General features: G+C 36.0%; 1 protein-coding gene across 2 annotated transcripts in view; it reads left to right on the top strand.

The window, feature by feature from the left end:
• The window catches only part of WDR70 (WD repeat domain 70), a 128,150-nt gene that overhangs the window by 36,210 nt on the left and 72,828 nt on the right, over positions 1-19,112 (top strand). For both annotated transcript variants that reach the window (XM_042028466.1, XM_042028467.1), the window contains 3 exons: positions 4,439-4,572; positions 9,701-9,854; positions 11,620-11,696. In XM_042028466.1, coding sequence (XP_041884400.1) covers positions 4,439-4,572; positions 9,701-9,854; positions 11,620-11,696 — 365 coding nt within the window. The remainder of the gene's footprint in view (positions 1-4,438; positions 4,573-9,700; positions 9,855-11,619; positions 11,697-19,112) is intronic.

Genomic DNA, 19,112 nt, shown 5'->3' with positions numbered 1-19,112 from the left:
CAATCCAACTTGGAAGTATCATTTTTTTCCTCTGTGTTGCTATCTTTGTATAATCACATCTTCCAACACAAATTCAATTGCTTTTACATGCTGACTGGTCGAAGACTTGTAAGAGATGCATTGCATTACACTAAACTAAACAGAGTGCATTTTTCTACACACACTGCATGCAACTGCTTTGCGTATTAATTTTTATGAATACTAGGTTTTGCAGAGTAGCGTACTAGTGCAAATAGTTTCCTGTTTTACATGTGACAGTAACTGCTTCTGCAGTATGTTTCCTTCTGAATACATGTCCTAACAAACTTTGTTAGGTAAAATTTTTTGATTTATTTTTCTTTATATTAAACCAGTAAATCTTTTCATGGCTTCTTAAAGAATAAGCTCATGTTATTTCTAACTAAAAGTCCTTGTAAAGTGGAAGTTACAGTTTTGGAAGACTTCTGAGATATTTTGACTGCAGGAGAATGCAGCTGTCATCACCTAGAACAGAGGTGAATTGTAATGTGGGATATATATGGCACAGTTGGATTAGACTGGATGCAGTAAATGAAACATATAATTGAAAAAAAGATCTCTTCTGTAGAAGGGCTATCTTTTTGCATTTTTCTTGTTTGTTTTAGAACAGTGAAACCACTTACCCGTGACCTTAGATACATGAGGATGGGAGTAACTTCATATCTTGATTTTGGTGTTCTGCCCCAATGTTTTTAAATACAGTCTTCTCATTATGTTCATACAGTGTACTGTATTTCAGCTAAACTTATATATCCCATCTGTACCTCTTCAATCTAGTGAATGTGGATTTGATGATGACTCTATTCCTGTGCAGCTGAGAAATTTCAGAAAAGATTTCCCAAGCTAGAGAGTCTTTCCAGAAACCTGATTAATTTCCCAGTTGTCTTGCTTTTACAGTGTAATAGGAATTACTGTTCCCATTGAAACTCCATATATATTTTTTATTTTTCATGGTACTTTTGATACATAGGTGGGTATGAGAAAGAATATGTAATCTGTGCTTTCTAATATCTCATATCACAACGGCTTCCTCATACAGAAGTTATTGAATAGAACACTTGAGTGTTTTGATTAATCAGGAGGTGTCTAGTTTTTCTGCATGTCAGAAATCATGAATGAAATGGTTAGGGTTCAAAATTTCCATTTAAGTTGTAAAGGGGGCATATTCGTTTTGGAAACACATAAGAGATTACACGTTTGAAAAGATTTCCGCAAGTGAATGCCTCTGAATTATAGGAGGACATTTAGATTAAGGAGGAGTCAGTTCCCTGGTGAATAGGACCATCATTTGTTGGTTTTCTTCAAAGTACTATTTTCAGACAGTTGGCTATACTAGGGCATTGTATATTTGAAATACTGTGAGGTATCTTAATTACAGAATCACTGAATATGCTGAGTTGAAAAGGGACTGACAAAGATCAAGTCCACCTCCTGGGCCTGCAAAGCACCATCCCCAAGAGTCACACCATGCGCCCAAGAGCATTGTCTAAATACTTCTTGAACTCTGTCAGTCTTGGTGCTGTGACCACTTCCCTGGGGAGCCTGTTCCAGTGCCCAACCAGCCTCTGGGTGAAGAGTCTTTTCCTAATACATTTTATCCAGAAGGACTCCATGAGAGACAGTATCAAAAGCTTTACTTAGATCCACAAAGATGATGTCAACTGGGACCTCTCCAGATTCCCAAGACTGCTTGAAAATCATCAAGACAGACTTTGGAGTAACATCAGCCAGCTCTTTGAGGATTACTCAGATGAATCTCATCAGGCTCCATGGATTTGTAGGGATCCACCTGGAGCAGCAGATCGTGCACAATTTCAGTATTGGCTGGAAGTTGATCATTCTCATAGTCATGGTCTGAGATCCCCTTGGTCCATCAGAAGACAGAGGCAAAGAAAGCTTTAAATACCTCTGCCTTGTCTCTGTCCTCTTTGTGAGGTGCCCATCCCAGTCCTGTAATGGGCTTTTATTATTTCTACACTGCCTTTAACCATTAATATATTTGAAAAAAAATCGTGTTTTCCCCCTGGTTCTGGGCAGCTTCAACTCCAGCTGAGCTTTGGTACAGATTTTCTCCCTGCAGTACCAAGCAGCATCTCTGTGTTCTTCCCATGTCACCTGACCTTGCTTCCACAGGGCATACGCCTTTCTTTTTTGCCTTATTTCCAAGAGAACATCCCTGTTCAGCCAAGCCGGCCTTCTGCCTCACCTGCTTGATTTCCAGCCTTTGGGAATCACCTGTTCCTACCTTAGGTGATGCTTTAAAAGTGACCAGCAGAGAGCTGGTCAGGAGCAGCAGGAACCTAAAGGAGAAAATGACTAGAAATGAGCCCTTGATAAAATAAGGAATAGTTAAGTGAACTTCATCTACATGAAACTGGAAAAAGAAAACTCAAAAGATGCCCATACTATTTCATGTAAGGAAATCTAAATTCTAGGAAAGCAAACTGTCCATCTTAAATTTCATTCATACATGCTGTTTTTATTGGGACAATTGTTTTCTGTAGTTTAGTTTTTCATTGAACTTGTTTCCATGTTTTAAAATGTTTTCTGTGGGAACTATTCAACAGTTTACATAAGTTTTAGAAGTCTCCGTAACACAGGGTATATAGATGTATACTAAAGATTTGAAAAAAAAATACAGTAGTAGGCTAATATATCTTTGAGACAAGGTTTTTTTGGTGGTATTTCTATGTCCCTGCATTAAATCATAGTTCCAGTCAGTACTTTTCATGTATACATGTAAAGAAGATATGTATAGGTAAGCATCTTCTCTGTAAAATTATTATCATTTTTGTACATCCATACCTAGAATTTTAAATGCAGTTTTAGACATCTGAAAGTAATTCCTCTGAATTCTTTTTTTTCCTGAAGACATTCGGTGTTGCTAACCTGTAGTCATGACACTATTCTCAGGCATTACCCTCCAGTCAGAAATGAAGGCTTTTCTTTTATTCTGTATAAGTTTGAATGTTCTTTTTCAAGTATAATATTATTCTTTTTCCTTCAGGATTTTCTGGTTTCTCTCTTGAAATGCTTTTCCTGGCATTTTATAGAACATTATTATTATTATCATCATCATTATCATTACTACTACTACTACTACTACTACTACTTTATTGTGTTGGAGACTTACTGAAAGGGTTCTTCAACCTGATGTTTATCTGTCTTAAAAATGTGGGATGACCCATGTTTTTGTGCAATGGTTAAAAGTAATTTGCTGTTTATAGTCTGGGTTTTACCCATGGGTTCTATTAAAACCTAAGCATGAATTCCATATGAGTTTTATCTTTTCCTGAAATTTTCAAGTTAGGTGTAATTTTTAGTAATTCTAAAAATACTCGTTTTATATTTTTTGATACTACTTTTCAACACTCTCCCATGTAGATGACTTAATTTTTGAAAATTAATCTCTTGGTATCTAAATTAATTTAGCACACTGTCCAACTAGTCTTTTGCTAATGTTTGAAATCATAGTAGTAGATACAATATTTTCACAAATGAGAAAGGAAAATAAATAATTTTGAAGGTAAATGATTTTATGTAATTATTTTATATAATTTCCAGTGAAATACTTCTGTTATCTTATTTCTCCATGTGATGATTTGAACACTACTATTTATTTTAGTATATGAAATACTGTTTATTGTACTATAGAACATTACTGTTCTTTGAATAGAGAATTAAAATAGATTTTCAGTAAAATTCCCATTTTACTTGACCTATGATTTGAGAATAACAGATAAGAGTAATAAGCATTAGGATTCTTTCCTCAAAATTCTGAATAGCTCTGAGCAGCTGGTTTTGTATACAAAAGAAATGGGTTTTGAGAAGTTGTTTTGACCTATTTTATTACAACGGTATCTTTTTAAAATCTGTGATTTAAAAAAAATCAATACCCTATTTTATTCTTCTATTTTTTTCAGAAGAGAAATTTAACTATGCAATGTGTATGTGCACATGAGCTGTCTTGAGTAAACTTAGAATCTTAAACTAGTGGATATTAAACTATTTTGTTATTTTGCTAGAAATATTGTTTGTACTTTTGATAGAAGTCTAAAGTACAATTTTCTTCATAGAAACAGAACTTAGCCAAATCTTGCAATGAGATGATTAGGAGATAAACACTGTAAACTATTTTTTCTCAGCTATCTTCAGTGGTTTATTCAGACTATGTAATTTTTACTTCCATTCTTCCTAATCCTTCAGAAGTACTCAGACTTTATTCAAGGTAGTGAAATTTCAAAATGAAAATATAGCTAAGATATTTTAGTAAGAAACCAGGGCAGTGGGTTGTTTGAAGCTTGGGTTTGTTTTTTTTTTCACTTTAGTAGCATTTTATGTTTTGGTGACACCCTGAAGAATTGTAGAAAAAAAATAAAAAGTTTGTATGAATATGATTATGTATTTTTTTTCTGTACAGGTTTCTGCTTTGGGGTTGGATCCTTCAGGTGCTCGTTTGATAACTGGTGGATATGACTATGATGTAAAATTTTGGGATTTTGCTGGAATGGATGCCTCTCTCCAAGCTTTTCGGTCCCTCCAGCCTTGTGAATGGTAGGCATGAAGACTGCAGTTTGCACTTAATGTTCCATGTTAAGCTCCTGGTAGAATGCACAAAAGCCTTGTAAGACAGCTTGTTTAAAAGGCTCTTGAATACCAAAGAATGTGAACCTAAGAACTTGTTTGCTTATTTCTTTTCCTGCTTTTTACAGTGACTTGCATATTTTCCACTTTTAGAAAGCTACAGGTGAGTGTGCAGATGCAATTATTAATAGCACATCAGAAAATGACCAACGACAAGTTGACATTCGTAGTTGTAAATGACAGAAATCACTTTCTATATGTATTCTGCTTATGTAAAATTAATTAAGAGGAGAAGCAAGTTAAAACAATTGACCCCTTTGTGGACAGTTGCTGCCAGGATTTCTGAAGGGAAGGGTGAGTTATTTAGTTTTTGTGAAGTCCTCTGTTTCAGGAAGCACTGGTCCTTTGCATTGCAGTGATCACTGAATAGCAACATAGTGTGAAATATTGTCTCTCTCAAAGAAAATATATTTCTTTACATTTATTCCTATATTTCTATATATGCAAATTGAAAAGAAAATGCAGGAAGCATTTTTAGGGAGTTATTTCCATACTATCCATATTATTCACTGGTAATTTAGAAAGTAAGTGAAGTGAGTTCATTCAGTTATTCCAGAGATCGGCAATACAGAACTCCTTCAACGGTATTGCACACTGAACTTTCCAAAAAATATATTACATAAAATAAACCAAAACAAAACCCAGTGGTTTTATCAAGGTACTTTCTGATGTCTAACTTATGTGGCGCAGTTTATAAGGTATTTCAGTATGCTTAAAAAAGGGATTGAACTTTATTATACATAGAGTAAGTAGTATTTAGAATGTCTAATTTTAATCATTACTATCTTAAAAAGCTACAGCTGAGTTTTGGTCAGTTTGGAAGGCTAGAATGCATATAACTGACTATAGATATGCCAAAAATCTAGATAATGAAAGATGAGAAAAAGTTAGGGCTGTTATCCTGAAGAGGGGCAAAATAGAAAGGGATTCTTATTGCTGTTCTGAAGTGTGAAAAATCAGAAAAGTAAAAAGTGTGCTTTAATGCATTATGCAATTCCAATCTCTTTGACAGACCTTGACTTCTTATAATAAACTGACAAATGGCACATTTACTTTGAAAACATAATTAAGTACACCTGCCACTTAGGAATAAATAAATGAAAGTTTTCAAACGTAAAGTGACATTCAGAGTTTTCTGGTATGAGTTTCATTTACATGATTAGTTAGCAGGATATAAATGGTACTGTCCTTCCTCTGTCATAACTGAGCAGAAAGAGCTGACAGTCTTTACTCCCACAGTAGAAAATTATTTTAATGAAGCATTTTCAAGTTTAACAGAAGAGTGCATTCAGATTTAGTCGTACTTGCTAATAATGGTATAAAACATAAATGTTGTATAAAAACCACAAGTAGAATGTATGCTAATGTTCTATTTCAGGGATAGCTTGCAGATAAATTGGTAAGCTCATTTTGGCAAAAAACTAATGATAAAATATGAACTTAAAATATTTGTTATTCCTGACACTGTTCATTTAGTGTTACAAGGATCTCACAAGTATTTTTATATAAATGTTCTTTGTGAGATTCTTGTAGTTTGAGTACGTTGATGTATAAATAAAGTACTTAAAATACAAACATGAAATAATATTAAAAATAGACTTGACTGGTGTGAAGTTTGGAAATTACACTTATGTTGCAAGTGTCATGAACTAATTTTAGGGGTTTAAAAAAATTATTGTTCAAATACAACTTCTGTATCTTTTTCTAAACATAAAACTGGAACCGTATCTCTGTCTGGTAAAAAGATTCAGCTTCAAGTTCTTTCATGCTGACATTGAGACAAGCTGGTGAACACTATGTGGAATTTTATACAACTTGCGTCCAGGTGTATATATGTTCTTATATTACTTTTTTTGCTATGAAGTTTATTGCAAGGGCTATTAGCATTCACAGACTTGAATTTCAAAGAATTCTGAGGAGTTCTGGTATGGAAACATTAGGTGTTAGCAGAAATCCAGATCTGGAGGTATAAATTTAATTTCATTTTAGAAATGAAGGAGCCTGAGATCAATTCTATATTGTCAAGGCTCCATTTTGTAGCATAATATCAGGTTACTCTGTTAATTTCTCCTTGGATTTGTGATGTAAAGTTAAAAAAAACCCCAGCCTGACAAAAAGCCAGTACTTTCAAGCCATATCTTGGTGTTAAAGCCAAAAGCAAGTGTAAGGCAAAGCTGTTATGTGTGTAGAAAATATTTGTTTGTCATGATTCTACTCATGTATATAGCTCTGTTCTGCAGGTCCTGGTACAATGTGCTGTGCACATTTGGCAGCTTTAAACCAAAATGACTTGGATTAATGCTATGTATGTAATGAGTATTTTGGACCAAACCACTACATGCTATTAAAAGGAACTGTTTTTGCAAGTTTCCCAAGACTTGCTCTAACATTAATAAGAACTAAAAATATTTTCTTAAGGAATTGCCTCTGCAGAGCCTCACTCTTGGTCATGTTCCAATAAACGTCAGAAAAGTGGTAACTTCTGGGACTTTGCAAATATTCTACTCACAGAAGCAATTTCTAAACATGATTTTGAAAGTCATATTGCATGGTCAAGAAGGTGTGGGTTTGGGGTTTTTTTTCTTTAGGTAAAGGTTATGGAAATCTTGTCTCTCAAACGCATTTTTTTACATGACTGATTTGATAAATTATTGGTTATGTTCCATTGTGCTAGATGCTGTAAAACCAGTTGCTTTTCATTACTGGGAGAAATTTTAAGAGGAAAGCAAAGTTTGTTCAGACATGCTGGTACAGAACTGCTAAGAAGCAATGAGACGACATTGTTTGAATTATGAACAGTGCCGTGTTAATGGTATTAATGTCTGTAGTTTTATTTCTAGTATTTCAGTATCTGAAAACAGGTTTTTTTTCAGATGACTCTATGGGCCTTTATGTATTGTGGATTCTTTCAGAAATCAGATTTTACTTCTGAGCTGTTTGTTCTTAACTAGTGGTCAGACCCTTTTCATGCATGAGACATGCATCAAATGAAAATAATATTTTAGTCTAGTTTTTAAATATTCTTTGTTCTTACTTTTCAACAGTGATAAGTGCAAAATATGAACCTGTGCTTTGGAGAGGCTGGCTATTTTCTTTTGCCAATTTCAGCATTAAACTATGAGAAATAGAACCTAATGAGTACTTCATTCTGTATATGGTACTCGGGTGGGGCTCAGGAATATTTTGAGCTTTGTATCAATCATGTGATTGGGCAAGAGCACTTGGAAGTATGACTGAGAAAAAATTTTTAAATCCTAAGATGTATTTGTTCTGCAAAAGCTGAATCTGATGTATTCTTTAGTCTAGGTTTATCAGCTGTCTGTCTGCAGAGAATATTCTAGACTTTAGATATTAGTTCTCTTGTGGGTTTCCTTTAATTTCTTCCAGTGTTTCCTCTGAGCTTAGTGTAGCTGGCCATCTTCTCTTCTGAGAAGGTATTCGTTTTTGCTCTTGAGGATCAGGATGTTTTTTGCGACATTGCCTGCAATCTATTTCAGAAATTCCCATATTTGAATGTCTCCTTTCTATTAAAAATCATTTTATCATACTCAGTCCAATTTGGCTGCCAGTTGGTATTACGTAATAGGGTGCTTGAAGCAATTTTTGGCTTTTGAATTATAATATCAGTTTTGCCAAACATTTTTTGGATAAGAAATTTATGCTTAGTTTACATTACTATGATCTATACAGAACTTTTAAAATAAGTATTATGATATTTTAAGTGTTTCATATATTAACTCATGATTTGAGGACAGATTTAACAGGTAATAGCTACTGCTGAGACAATTATATGAAGTCACTACTGTATAAGAACTGAAATGCTAAAATATTAAGTTACAAGTTGCATAGTTGGTTTTGTTGGTCATCTGAGTGTTAACTTTACTGATGGGAAATAGTGTTAAAAAGTAGTTTCCTGAAAGGTACTAGGATTTGAATGTACATAGTCATGTTCTGAAACTAAAGGAAGATATTTCTTCAAGGACACTGTGGATGCCATGGGAATCCAAATCTAGCTAGCAAATGTGTTCTGGTCCTGTATTTGAGAGTAATCTAGATGCAGAGTTGAAGTATTAATATAAAGTAATGTTACTGTGCACACTCTGTTAATGTGCCAGGATATAAATTCCGGCCGGTGTGAAGTGGATAGACTGCTTTGCATTTTTTGCTATCCTTGTAATGGAGTATAGGGGATCAAAGGGAGATCTCCTTCAGATGCAGCAAGAGCCATGAAACTTGTTAATAAAGCAAGATGCTGAGAGAATATGCTGAAGGTGGAAATGGGCTTCTCATTTGTCAGTCAGCTTTCCACTTTCAGTTCATTTTTGTCATCTCGCTATTACTCCATGGTTTCTGCCCCAGGTTTTTGCAATCAATGGAACAAATGTGTGAGGACACTGTTACAACAAATGAACAGTCACCAAAGATAAGTAGACTAGACAGATTGTTATCTATTGTCATGTTTCCAGGGCTGATGGTATATTTAACTTTATCTTAGATTTAGATGAAATTAAAGCCCGGACCATATAAAAAGTTGCAAGAATGCTGACCTATGACTAATATCCTGGTGTGCAAGGTACAATGAAGTTTTATGTATGACTACAACATCCTTTTGTAGTAATTTACAGATTACTGTCATTCCACATTTTACTTTTGGGAAGATGAAAAAGAATTTTCAGCTCTGGATAGTTAAATCTGACACATACTATTTTTCCACTGGAGTTATAATAGCATTCTTAAAGAAATATGTTTGCCAGAAATGACGTTTTATGTGTTTGATGAGCTGCATGTGGTTGAAAGAAACAGGACACATGCATATGCACACACACCGTGGAATAAAAAACTTTATTCCATTAGTAAAATATCTTCTGCCTCTCATTTCTTTGATACAGGAGTGTACATGGGTTTATTTCTGCAGTATGACCATTGACATTGATATGCACCATTGACACTTTTGTTTTAGTGTAGGTTTATAGGACCGTTAATTGAAATGTTTTATTTCTCCTTTTTTTTTTTTCTTCTTTCTTTCTTTTCTTTATAGTCACCAAATCAAATCTTTACAGTATAGCAGCACGGGAGATGTCATTCTCGTTGTTTCTGGTAACTCTCAGGCAAAAGTCCTTGACAGAGATGGCTTCCCAGTAATGGAATGCATAAAGGGAGACCAGTACATTGTGGATATGACAAACACAAAGGTAAAGTCAGGGGCTGGAGGTTTCAAGGCAGGGGCTGGAGGTGGTTGGTTGTCTACTTGCAAGCTGTGAGTGTGAGACTAATAAGCAACAATGTGTATATTATTAATGGTAGTTAAAAATGCAAATACAGAAGGGTTCATTCATAGTTTTGAAGTACTTCAACCACAGTTGGTTGTGTTTTGACGACTTTGCCCTTGTACTTCCACAAATTTTGATACAATGGTTCTATTTACCTAGATGATTTTTACATTCAAGTCAGGTTTTTTGAATAGCTTAAGCCTAAAAAGTAATGATAAAATCTAAAGCTCAAACTGATGATAAAGTTGATTTACTTATTGCTTGTAAAGTATATTGCCAAATAACTAGGCTAAATGCTGTTTTGCTTAAAGCTGTTCTTGTCAGATGACTATTTCTTTTGGCTAGTGATACATACATAAAACTATCAAACAACATCTGCTTTAGTTCTTGTTTGCTTAAAAATAATTTAGATTTTCTTTATCTTGTAAATGTCTAGAATTCCAGTATATTGTGGTCCAACAGTCAAAATGCTAAAATATTTGTTATATTGCCTCATTAACTTTTCAGTATTTCTCTCCTTATTTGTGCTTAAAACAAACTGAAGTCATTCAAGCATTGCAGAGCAGATTCCAAATTTCTCTTTGAACATAGTCAATGAGCATGTGCCTGTACTTCAAAGAAGTAAAGCCAACTGGACAATATCTAGTCCAGTAATGTAGTTATATTCATAGTCACCATAATGGCAATTGTTTACCTTGCATAAAACACTTACGTTCTGTTTTTCCTGTCTTAAAGAAAGAAAACTGACTAGTCAATTTGCAACTTTAATATTTTATGAAAATTTCACTTGAGGTTCACTGTCTTGGCTTTCAAATTCTGTTTCCTCAGTTTTCTCCAACAGAATCTTTGGCTAGTGTAGATTGACATTGGGTATGTGTATTGTGTCACCCTGGTTGTTAGTGTTATTCCCATTATTTTTCTGTACCTTGAAAAAGTTTGTGTGACGCTGTATTGATGCCTATTGTTTCATCCTTTCTCTGCTTTACAGCTCTCCCAAGAGAAAAAAGAAGTGTGATTCTATGCTATTTTCTGAAAGAAAAAAAAAAGTAGAAGAATGTCAGGGTTTTTCTAAAACAAGCAAGAATGAAATGGATAGAGTACATACAATCTGTTAAATCATTGTGATGTCATGTTGTAGTTGCTAGATTTAGCTTAGCAGGCTGCAGCTTTCCTGAGAGCTCAGTGGGGATGCTTAGGGCAGTGCAACCATGGTCGCATCCCATAGCCCATTTCGGACGGCCCTGCGGTTCTTGCTCCAGCAGCCAGCAGCGCTACACCCAGTGATGGCAAAGGAGGCAGAGAAGGGTCGCCCATGAGGGTTTGAGATGACTTTAATCGCATCTTGTCCCGGCAACCCTCATAGGCAGAGAGACCTCATGATGCAGGCGCAGGGGCCTTTTCTCAGGGGCTATGGGGCGGTCCCTGGGCGGGGTTGGGGTACAGGAACCAATAGGGGGAGCCCGAGGGAGTGGCCAGGGCTAAGGGCAGGAGAGAGCGGGAGCGGGAACGTGGCATCGGAAAAGCAGTGGGTAGGCAGATCGCCGCAATGTCAGTCAGAAGAGTCCGGAGGGTCTGATTCGTCCCTCAGCTTTCATGTGATTCCATTTCAAGGATTTGGAGTAAAAGTTGTAAAACTTTGTAAGACAGCTTACAAGGCCTTGTAAGACCTCTGTGTTTATTTCTTTAGGGTCACACAGCAATGCTCAATTCAGGCTGTTGGCATCCAAAGATAAAGGAAGAATTTTTGACATGTTCTAATGATGGGTAAGTACTGAGGTCACTCTTTGACAGTGTTTTTCTAGAGACTTGTTTAGCTTTTGTGTTTTAGTGTGCCTTGATTTACTTTAAATACCATTCTTTAGGACAGTGAGATCTGGAAGCAAATATTATATTTGTTTTGCCTCTAGATAGTAAAGGTATTTTGTTTGTATTATTTTAGTTCTGTAACTTAAAATTATTTTAAATGATATTTCATGAAAGTTTTGGTTAATTGTTTTTACAAAAATTCTTGGATAAAATTTAACTTTACCCGGTATTCTTTGGGAGTAGAGTAATTCCTGTGGAGAGACTCAATGTAACTGTATTCACTAGGAAGATTGAGGATTTCAATTGGAAGTTGCAAGTTTCACTTTAGGTGTAACTGAGTATTGATGGATGTTGTTTTACAGGTGTCGAAGAGACTGTCAGAAATTATTTTGTGGCTTCAGTCTTGATCTTTGTGGTTAGAATCAAATGGCAAAATGTCACATGGCATCTGCATTAATTGAGTTACTGCAGCTGTCAGTAGCAGGTTCATGATTGACTTTTTACTGATGTTTCCAATATGCAATCTCTTTTACTCCAGAGTGACAGTAAGGATTGAATTTCCCCACTAATGTATCTGTAGAGTGGTCCACTGTAAAAAGAATACTTCAATTATCAATTACTTTAAACAACATTGTTTGGGTTTTTTTTCCCCCCAAAAGGGACTGACTGACTGGTTTAACACATGAGTACATGAAAATATTATTTTAATAGGAAAATTCACAGTTTCTGATAAAACTGCGTCAGAAGAGAAAAACCTAAATACTACATTGTGCTTTATGGAGAAATTAAGTTGTAAAAATACAGTTAAGCAAACTGTATATTGTTCCAGATTGTAGGCACGAAGGTACTACTTTCATAGTAGGAATTATTATTAAATGCTAGAATCAATACTTTAAACAGTTTGTTGATATTTTGAAGGCAGTTAGACATTAGTATGGTTTCTTTATTAGGTTGAATAGTTTGTAGGTCATGAAAAACAAATTAAGATATTATAAATTATGAAGATTGTCTGATTTTCTCCTGTCTAAGCAAGTCCCTAACTAGTATACCAAAAATGTATTCAGTACATCCCTGATGCTGTGAATGAAAATGGTCTGGACAGGTAAGAGAAAACCAGATAAACACTACTATAAATGGCTGCATAATTGCATTTTCACAGACACTGTGTGGCTGAAATTACAAGAAAAGTATTTTAAGCCCATTGCATTTTGCTTCCTGCTAGTGGCATGTCTTTTCAGGATTTGGACATGTCCTGTGAAAAGAAACAATTTTGATTGCTTAATTTGCCCCACAGGGCTTGAAGACAGTATTTCATCTGTGAAATTTAATAATAACAGAAACTAAAAAGTCTCCAAAGTTTAATCAGTAATTCATCTTAAGACTGGAGCTGTGAACAAGAATTGCGAAGAATAGTTCCAGTTGGAAAGGACCTGCAGTGCTCATCCAACTGTCGGACCAGTTCAGGGCTGTCCAGAAGTTAAAGCCTGTTGTTAAGGGCATTGAGCAGTCAAGCATATCTCCAGGAAGCCTGTGTCAGTCTGGGACCACCTTCTCACTAAAGAAATGCCTCCTAGTGTTCTGAACTTCCCCTGGCACAGCTCTGAACCATGCCCATGTGTCCTGTCCCTGGATGCCAGGAAGGAGAGCTCGGCACCTCCCTGTGCCCTTCCCCTCCTCATGAAGCTGCAGAGAGCAGTGAAGTCACCCCTCAGCCTCCTTTTTGCCAAACTGGACAAGCCCAAAGTCCTCAGCTGCTCCTCACAGGAGGTTCCAGCTTTGTTTCCCTCCTCAGGATGTGCTGAAAGACCTTCTCATCCTTCTCCACCTGCAGAGCCCAGCAGGGCCCACGCTGAGGCTGCCCCAGGGCTGAGCCCAGCAGGACCATCCCCTCTCTGTGCCGGCTGTGCCGTGCTCGGTGCTCTGGGAGGGGGTTTGCCCTCAGGGCTGCCCGGGCACTGCTGACCCACACTGAGCCTGCCGAACTGAAAAAGCAGGTGTCTGAGTAGGGAAGGTCATCTGATTATGGCAATGTCTAGTGAACTTCAAAAACTCAGTTAAATGAAAGAGATAAATAAAAGTTGTAATGTCCTTTTCATTAGCCATGTTGTGTAAAGGTGAGTTGAGTTAGTGAGCACACCTTTTAAAATACATGTTCCATTAGTGAGTTTGGAGCACAAGTTTGATGAGGAGCAGCTGAGAGAACTGGGGTTAAGTCTGGAGAAGAGGAGGCACAGGGGGGACCTTAACACTCCCTGAAAGGAGGGTGTGGCCAGGTGTCAGTCCATCTCCTCTCCCAGGTAACAAGAGACAGAGCAAGAGGAAATAGGCCTCAAGTTGCACCAAGGTAGATTTAGATTGGAAATTAGGAAAAGTGCTTCCCTGACTGAGTGGTCAGGCATTGAAACAGGCTGCCCAGGGAAAGGGGTGGAATTTCCATTCCTGGAAGCGATTAGGGATTTGGTTTTGTGGGGGATCTGGCAGTTTTAGGTTAAGGGTTGAACTTGGTGATCTTCAGCATCTTTTCCAACCTTAATGATTCTAACTGACTGCAGTTGCTGGAATTATACCAACTATTATAACCAGTATTATAATTAGTGAATTTCTGACTTCTCTTTGGTGGTGATTTTTGAATCAGGAAAAATAACTTCTGTAAGATTGCTTTAATATGGTATTCTCAGAGAGTATTTTGCTTAGGAGAGTAACATTGGAGTACTTAGGTGTCAAGGCAGAGAGTTTAAATGTAAAGAAAAATGGTCTGTGTCAGCAAGATATAATTGAAAATTTTTATTCGTTTATGCTTAAAGGAAACAGGTTTCCTGAATTTTAAGAAAATGCAATTTGTACCAAGCATTCTAGAAACCAGAATTTTTTCACTTGATACTGTTTATCTAACATTTTGCATAGAATGAGTTATGGATGCCATTAAATGTTACAACTGTATCTATCTGTCTAATTTTTTTACATTTATTCCTGTATTTATACATGACCCTTAGGTGTTGAAGAACTGTATTCATTGATTCGTAAAGCTGGCTTTTTTGTTCAAGACAAGAGCTTTGCACTTAATGAAATGGCTGGCAGAAATATGAAACTGTTGAAGAGTCCGTGTAAAAACTTGGTTTATGTTGCATGCAAAGAAAACAATATAATTATAAGAAAACTTGAACTTTGGAGACTGTGGTCTTCTCAGACCAAAGACTGGCAATCTTTATTTTAGGGAAGAGGGATCCAAGTAGGAGGAGTATGTGATCGAAGTTTGTGAAATGTTTAAGATGGTAGGTGAGCTGAATGTGGAACTGTTGTTTTCGAAAACTTCTTCCAAACCTAAGAGGTATTTCTTGAAAGTGGATATAGTTAAGTTTAGAACTAATAAAAGAAAAAAAAAAAAAAGAGTGCTGTTCAGATTTATTCTGAAATGTGTTGTCACAGGAGGACATGGAGGCAAGTTTAAAAAGGAATGAGAAAAATTCATGTTTAGAAGGACTCATAAACAGATAGAAAATGCAATAGGCATTCTAATGTCTTCTATATGACAGCTGTGGATAGTAAGGTGAAATGAAGGGAATGAACTGTCATGACCAGACTTTGTTAGCATCATTATTGCTGGAATGAAGACTGAATACAGGGCTAAATGAACCTTTGATCAGATGTATCCAGATGTGCCTTATATCTTTGTGTTATTCAGTGACAGAAATAATTAGGATGTAATTTCATGCTGCATTACTGTTGAAAATGTAGTGTGTGGATTCTCAAGATACAGTACTTTTGCATCGGTTTTATATCTGGAGTTGTGTAGTGTTCATGTGAATAAGTTAACTGTTTGTAAGGTCTTCTCTCTCAAGCAAAGTGGTGAGATAAAGCCCAGTCTACCTTTATGTGGCTCTGGTACATAGAGATTTTGGGTATGAATGTTTACAGTTTTAAACAAAAAAATGAGAAAGTCTCCCAGTCCTAAAACAATATTTTTACAAGGCAGGAGACCTGCCCGTACCCAGTTTTGACATTCCTGACATTATACACGAATGTGCTTTACAATTATAATAGACATTGACATATTAAACTCTCACTGTTTATCAAGACCATCTATACCCATAAGAGGAGAAATTAAAAGCTTTAGAGTATTGCATATGAGAGGAAAAGTGCAATCTAACATCTACTCTTTTTTTTTATCCCAACAGTGCATCTTGTATGCAATGAAGAGAAGCTCTGGAAATTTTGCAGTAGATTCATGTTAGTTTTGTTCTAGAATTTTTACTAGATGTTGATGTAAGAATAAATTACCTTAAGTACAGCAACCACTCTGAAACTCTTTTAAGAGGGAATGTAATGCTATCTGTATATCTACAAGTTGAGATTTAAGCGTCAGATTGTGAAAGGGAACTGCCACAACTGGCATGTGTAAAGAAGTATATACATCTGACACTAAACACCAAAATGGGACCCTTCAGAGGGTCATCCTGTGTGGATGTGGGAAGATGATACCAGGAATGCACTTTATATAGGTATGAAGGAAAGCTGAAAGTCTTCCCTTTTTTTGCTGGTTTTAATCTGTGTTGGACATCACACAGAGCAGTAAAGCACAGTGATAATTGTCTCTTAAACTTCTCTGCTCACATGATGAGTATTTCTATGTGGAGAGGTATTTTTGAAAGACCTATTTTTGAAAATGCTTATAAGAAAAGAATTAAGGGTTTTTAGTTAATCATCCAGGAGTTTGGAAGGTGCTGAAAGTAATGGTAGAAGCATGTGTGTCATGCTCCTTGGGGCACACTGAATGGCAGGGTCTGAGGCTGAAGGAGAAGAGGACAGAGGAGAGCACATGAGGGATGTTAGAGTAGTGTTAAGCCTTATTTCTATATTGTATGGTTCTACATCGCACCTCCTCTAGAGAAAACAGTCTTTCATAAACTGAATGAATGACTATTTGCAAGTTGTGGACTGTATTTTATCTGTTTCCTGTAGCATTTGCACTGTCTGTGTCTTTAGTTGAATGGTTGCCACCTGCATACAGCTTAAAAATAAAGAAAGAAAATTGCATTTTCTGGGTGGCATGTTGAAACCGGAGTTTTCATGATGCATAAAGAAGTTAAAAAGCAAAATCTGCAAGTGGCTGTGTGGCGTCAAATGAAAGTAACACATTTTACATGTGTTTTAAGTAAATGCTTTTCAAATATTTTAAACTTTTTATGTTAACCTGCTATAACTCTAAATACTCACTTAGGGATAGTCTTTTTATGTATGTGACAGTTTTGTTTTGATTCCAGGTGACTAGGGCTGTAGTAATAGTCTGAACTAAAAAGTAATTCAAATGAAGGCTCTTAGAATTGCTATTGTAAGTGATGTATTTTGAGAGGTGATCTGTTTCTTGTGACTTATCCATGACATTCAAATATGCTATACATTTTACAAAAATCCTGGAAGTAGGTTTTGATGATAATATATTCTAATGTGCAGGTGTTAGGCTATTTGTAAATTTATTACTTCAGACTGCAGATATATGGGTTACCAGCAGGGAGTCTCAGTGCATTTTGTATGACTGTTCAAGGACACAATGTTGAACTCAGGAAAAACTCAAAAGAAAATGACACAGTTCTTTTTGACTCCTGTATGAGAGAAACAGAAGCTGCTCAGCTTGCACACTGAAATGAGACAGAGCCTAGACAGAGCAGTTAGGGAATGAGTCTGAAAACTCCTCTTAACTTGCAGATCCATCTGCAGCTTTGAAAACTGCTGAGAATAGTAAGATAGCAATGCCAAGGCTACTACCAAGATGTATGTATAAACTTTTGTTACAACCTAAGCTTCAACACTGCATCTGTCTTCACAGATTTGAAGGCTAGTTGGAAAAAGTGTACTTAAAAGTAATTACTGATGTTTTACCATATGGGGGATCATTTAAAAATCTTGAATTGCAGTCTTAGGCTTGTTCTTTTGTGCAATTTCTAGATTTACTTCTTAAAACAAGTGCACACTACAGAGCATAGGACTTGCTTTGGGGTCCAAAGTACTTACTCACCAAAAAGATCACCCTGAATCACATCTAGTTGCATCATACTACTTTATAGGGTAGGGAATGCAAATAACATTGTGTTGAAACAGTTGAATTTGCCAGAGGAATAGTATAACTTGGAATTCCATCCTAGGAAAAGAAATAACTCTTGCCAAGTTATTTCAAGCACATACACATACAGGTGTGTATACACATATACAGTCACTGTGGCATGTTCCATATGAAAATTAAATACTGGAATTTGAAAATGTTTCTTCAAGATTTTTATGAGATACTTTTATTCCCAGTACAATATTACAGTTTAGGCAAATTTTCAGAATTAATTTAGAACATAGAGGAATACAGTTCTGTTGAGTAGTTTATTTTTAATTATACCAAGGTAAAGTTTTTTACTACAGCAAGAAACTTCAGAGTATTTTTGTGCGTCAGATGAAAGCACACATTAAAAAAATTAGTTAGTTGGTTTATCTGGCAAGAATTTAAGTATTCACAGTACTTCAGTACTTTCTAAAGAGTTTGCTCATTTTAGAACTGTGCAGCGAGTAGAGCAAGAAAGGACAGCCTTTTCAAAGGCGTTTGCTAGACCTTCGCAATGTTCTTAGCTTAGGATGGAAAGGCAGAAGTTTTGGTGTGTGTATTTGCTTCTTTTATCCCAGAAGACATAGTATTTCACTTGTCAGCTGTATTGTGCTCTAGTTGGGTTATATATGGATAAGCGTTCCCTGAAACTTGTTTCCTAACCCCTTTCTGTCAGACTGGAAAAGCTTTTCTATTACATCTTCTCTGGTCCTGGCTCATCTTGACTGAGAAAAGACAATACTTTTGAGCAGTTCTGTTAGCAGATCTGTGGGGTAACTTCTGGCAGAATAGAAATTATGGGAAACTGGAATTTTTAGTATTTCAATGAGCTCAACTTGATATCAGATAGGGTAGAAGACAGAAATTTACCATTTGGAAAATTGGTAAGAAACTTTCCATGGTTTGGGGTCATACACAGGTTGTTGAGCAAATACTTCCATTGTGGTAACTTTGTTCCTCAAGTATCTTTCACTGGCAATTCCTCTCCTGTCTTCTCCCATGAAAAATGTATTATGTCTTTTATTGTATGAAGATGAAATCCTTTCTTCACAAGTATTCACTGGTAATTTTAACCTATAACTCAGTTTAAAGGACTATTTTCTCATGAGATATGCATCTTATTCAAATTACCAGAATTCTAGTATTAATGGGAAGTACAATAGACTTAGCAAACTAAACTAAAATAGGTTTTTTTGATAATGGGAAAGTGGAGTAGGGTAGACAACGATTTATTTTGGCACATTTGCTTACAAAGATAAAATATGCATTCTGTCTAAGAAAATAAAATT

The sequence above is a fragment of the Corvus kubaryi genome, unplaced genomic scaffold (assembly GCF_017639235.1).
Source record: "Corvus kubaryi isolate FWS band 111438036 unplaced genomic scaffold, C.kubaryi_AGA036_p1.0 37308, whole genome shotgun sequence".
In the NCBI taxonomy this organism is placed as follows: Eukaryota; Metazoa; Chordata; class Aves; order Passeriformes; family Corvidae; genus Corvus; species Corvus kubaryi.
This window is presented reverse-complemented; position numbering and strand designations above follow the sequence as displayed.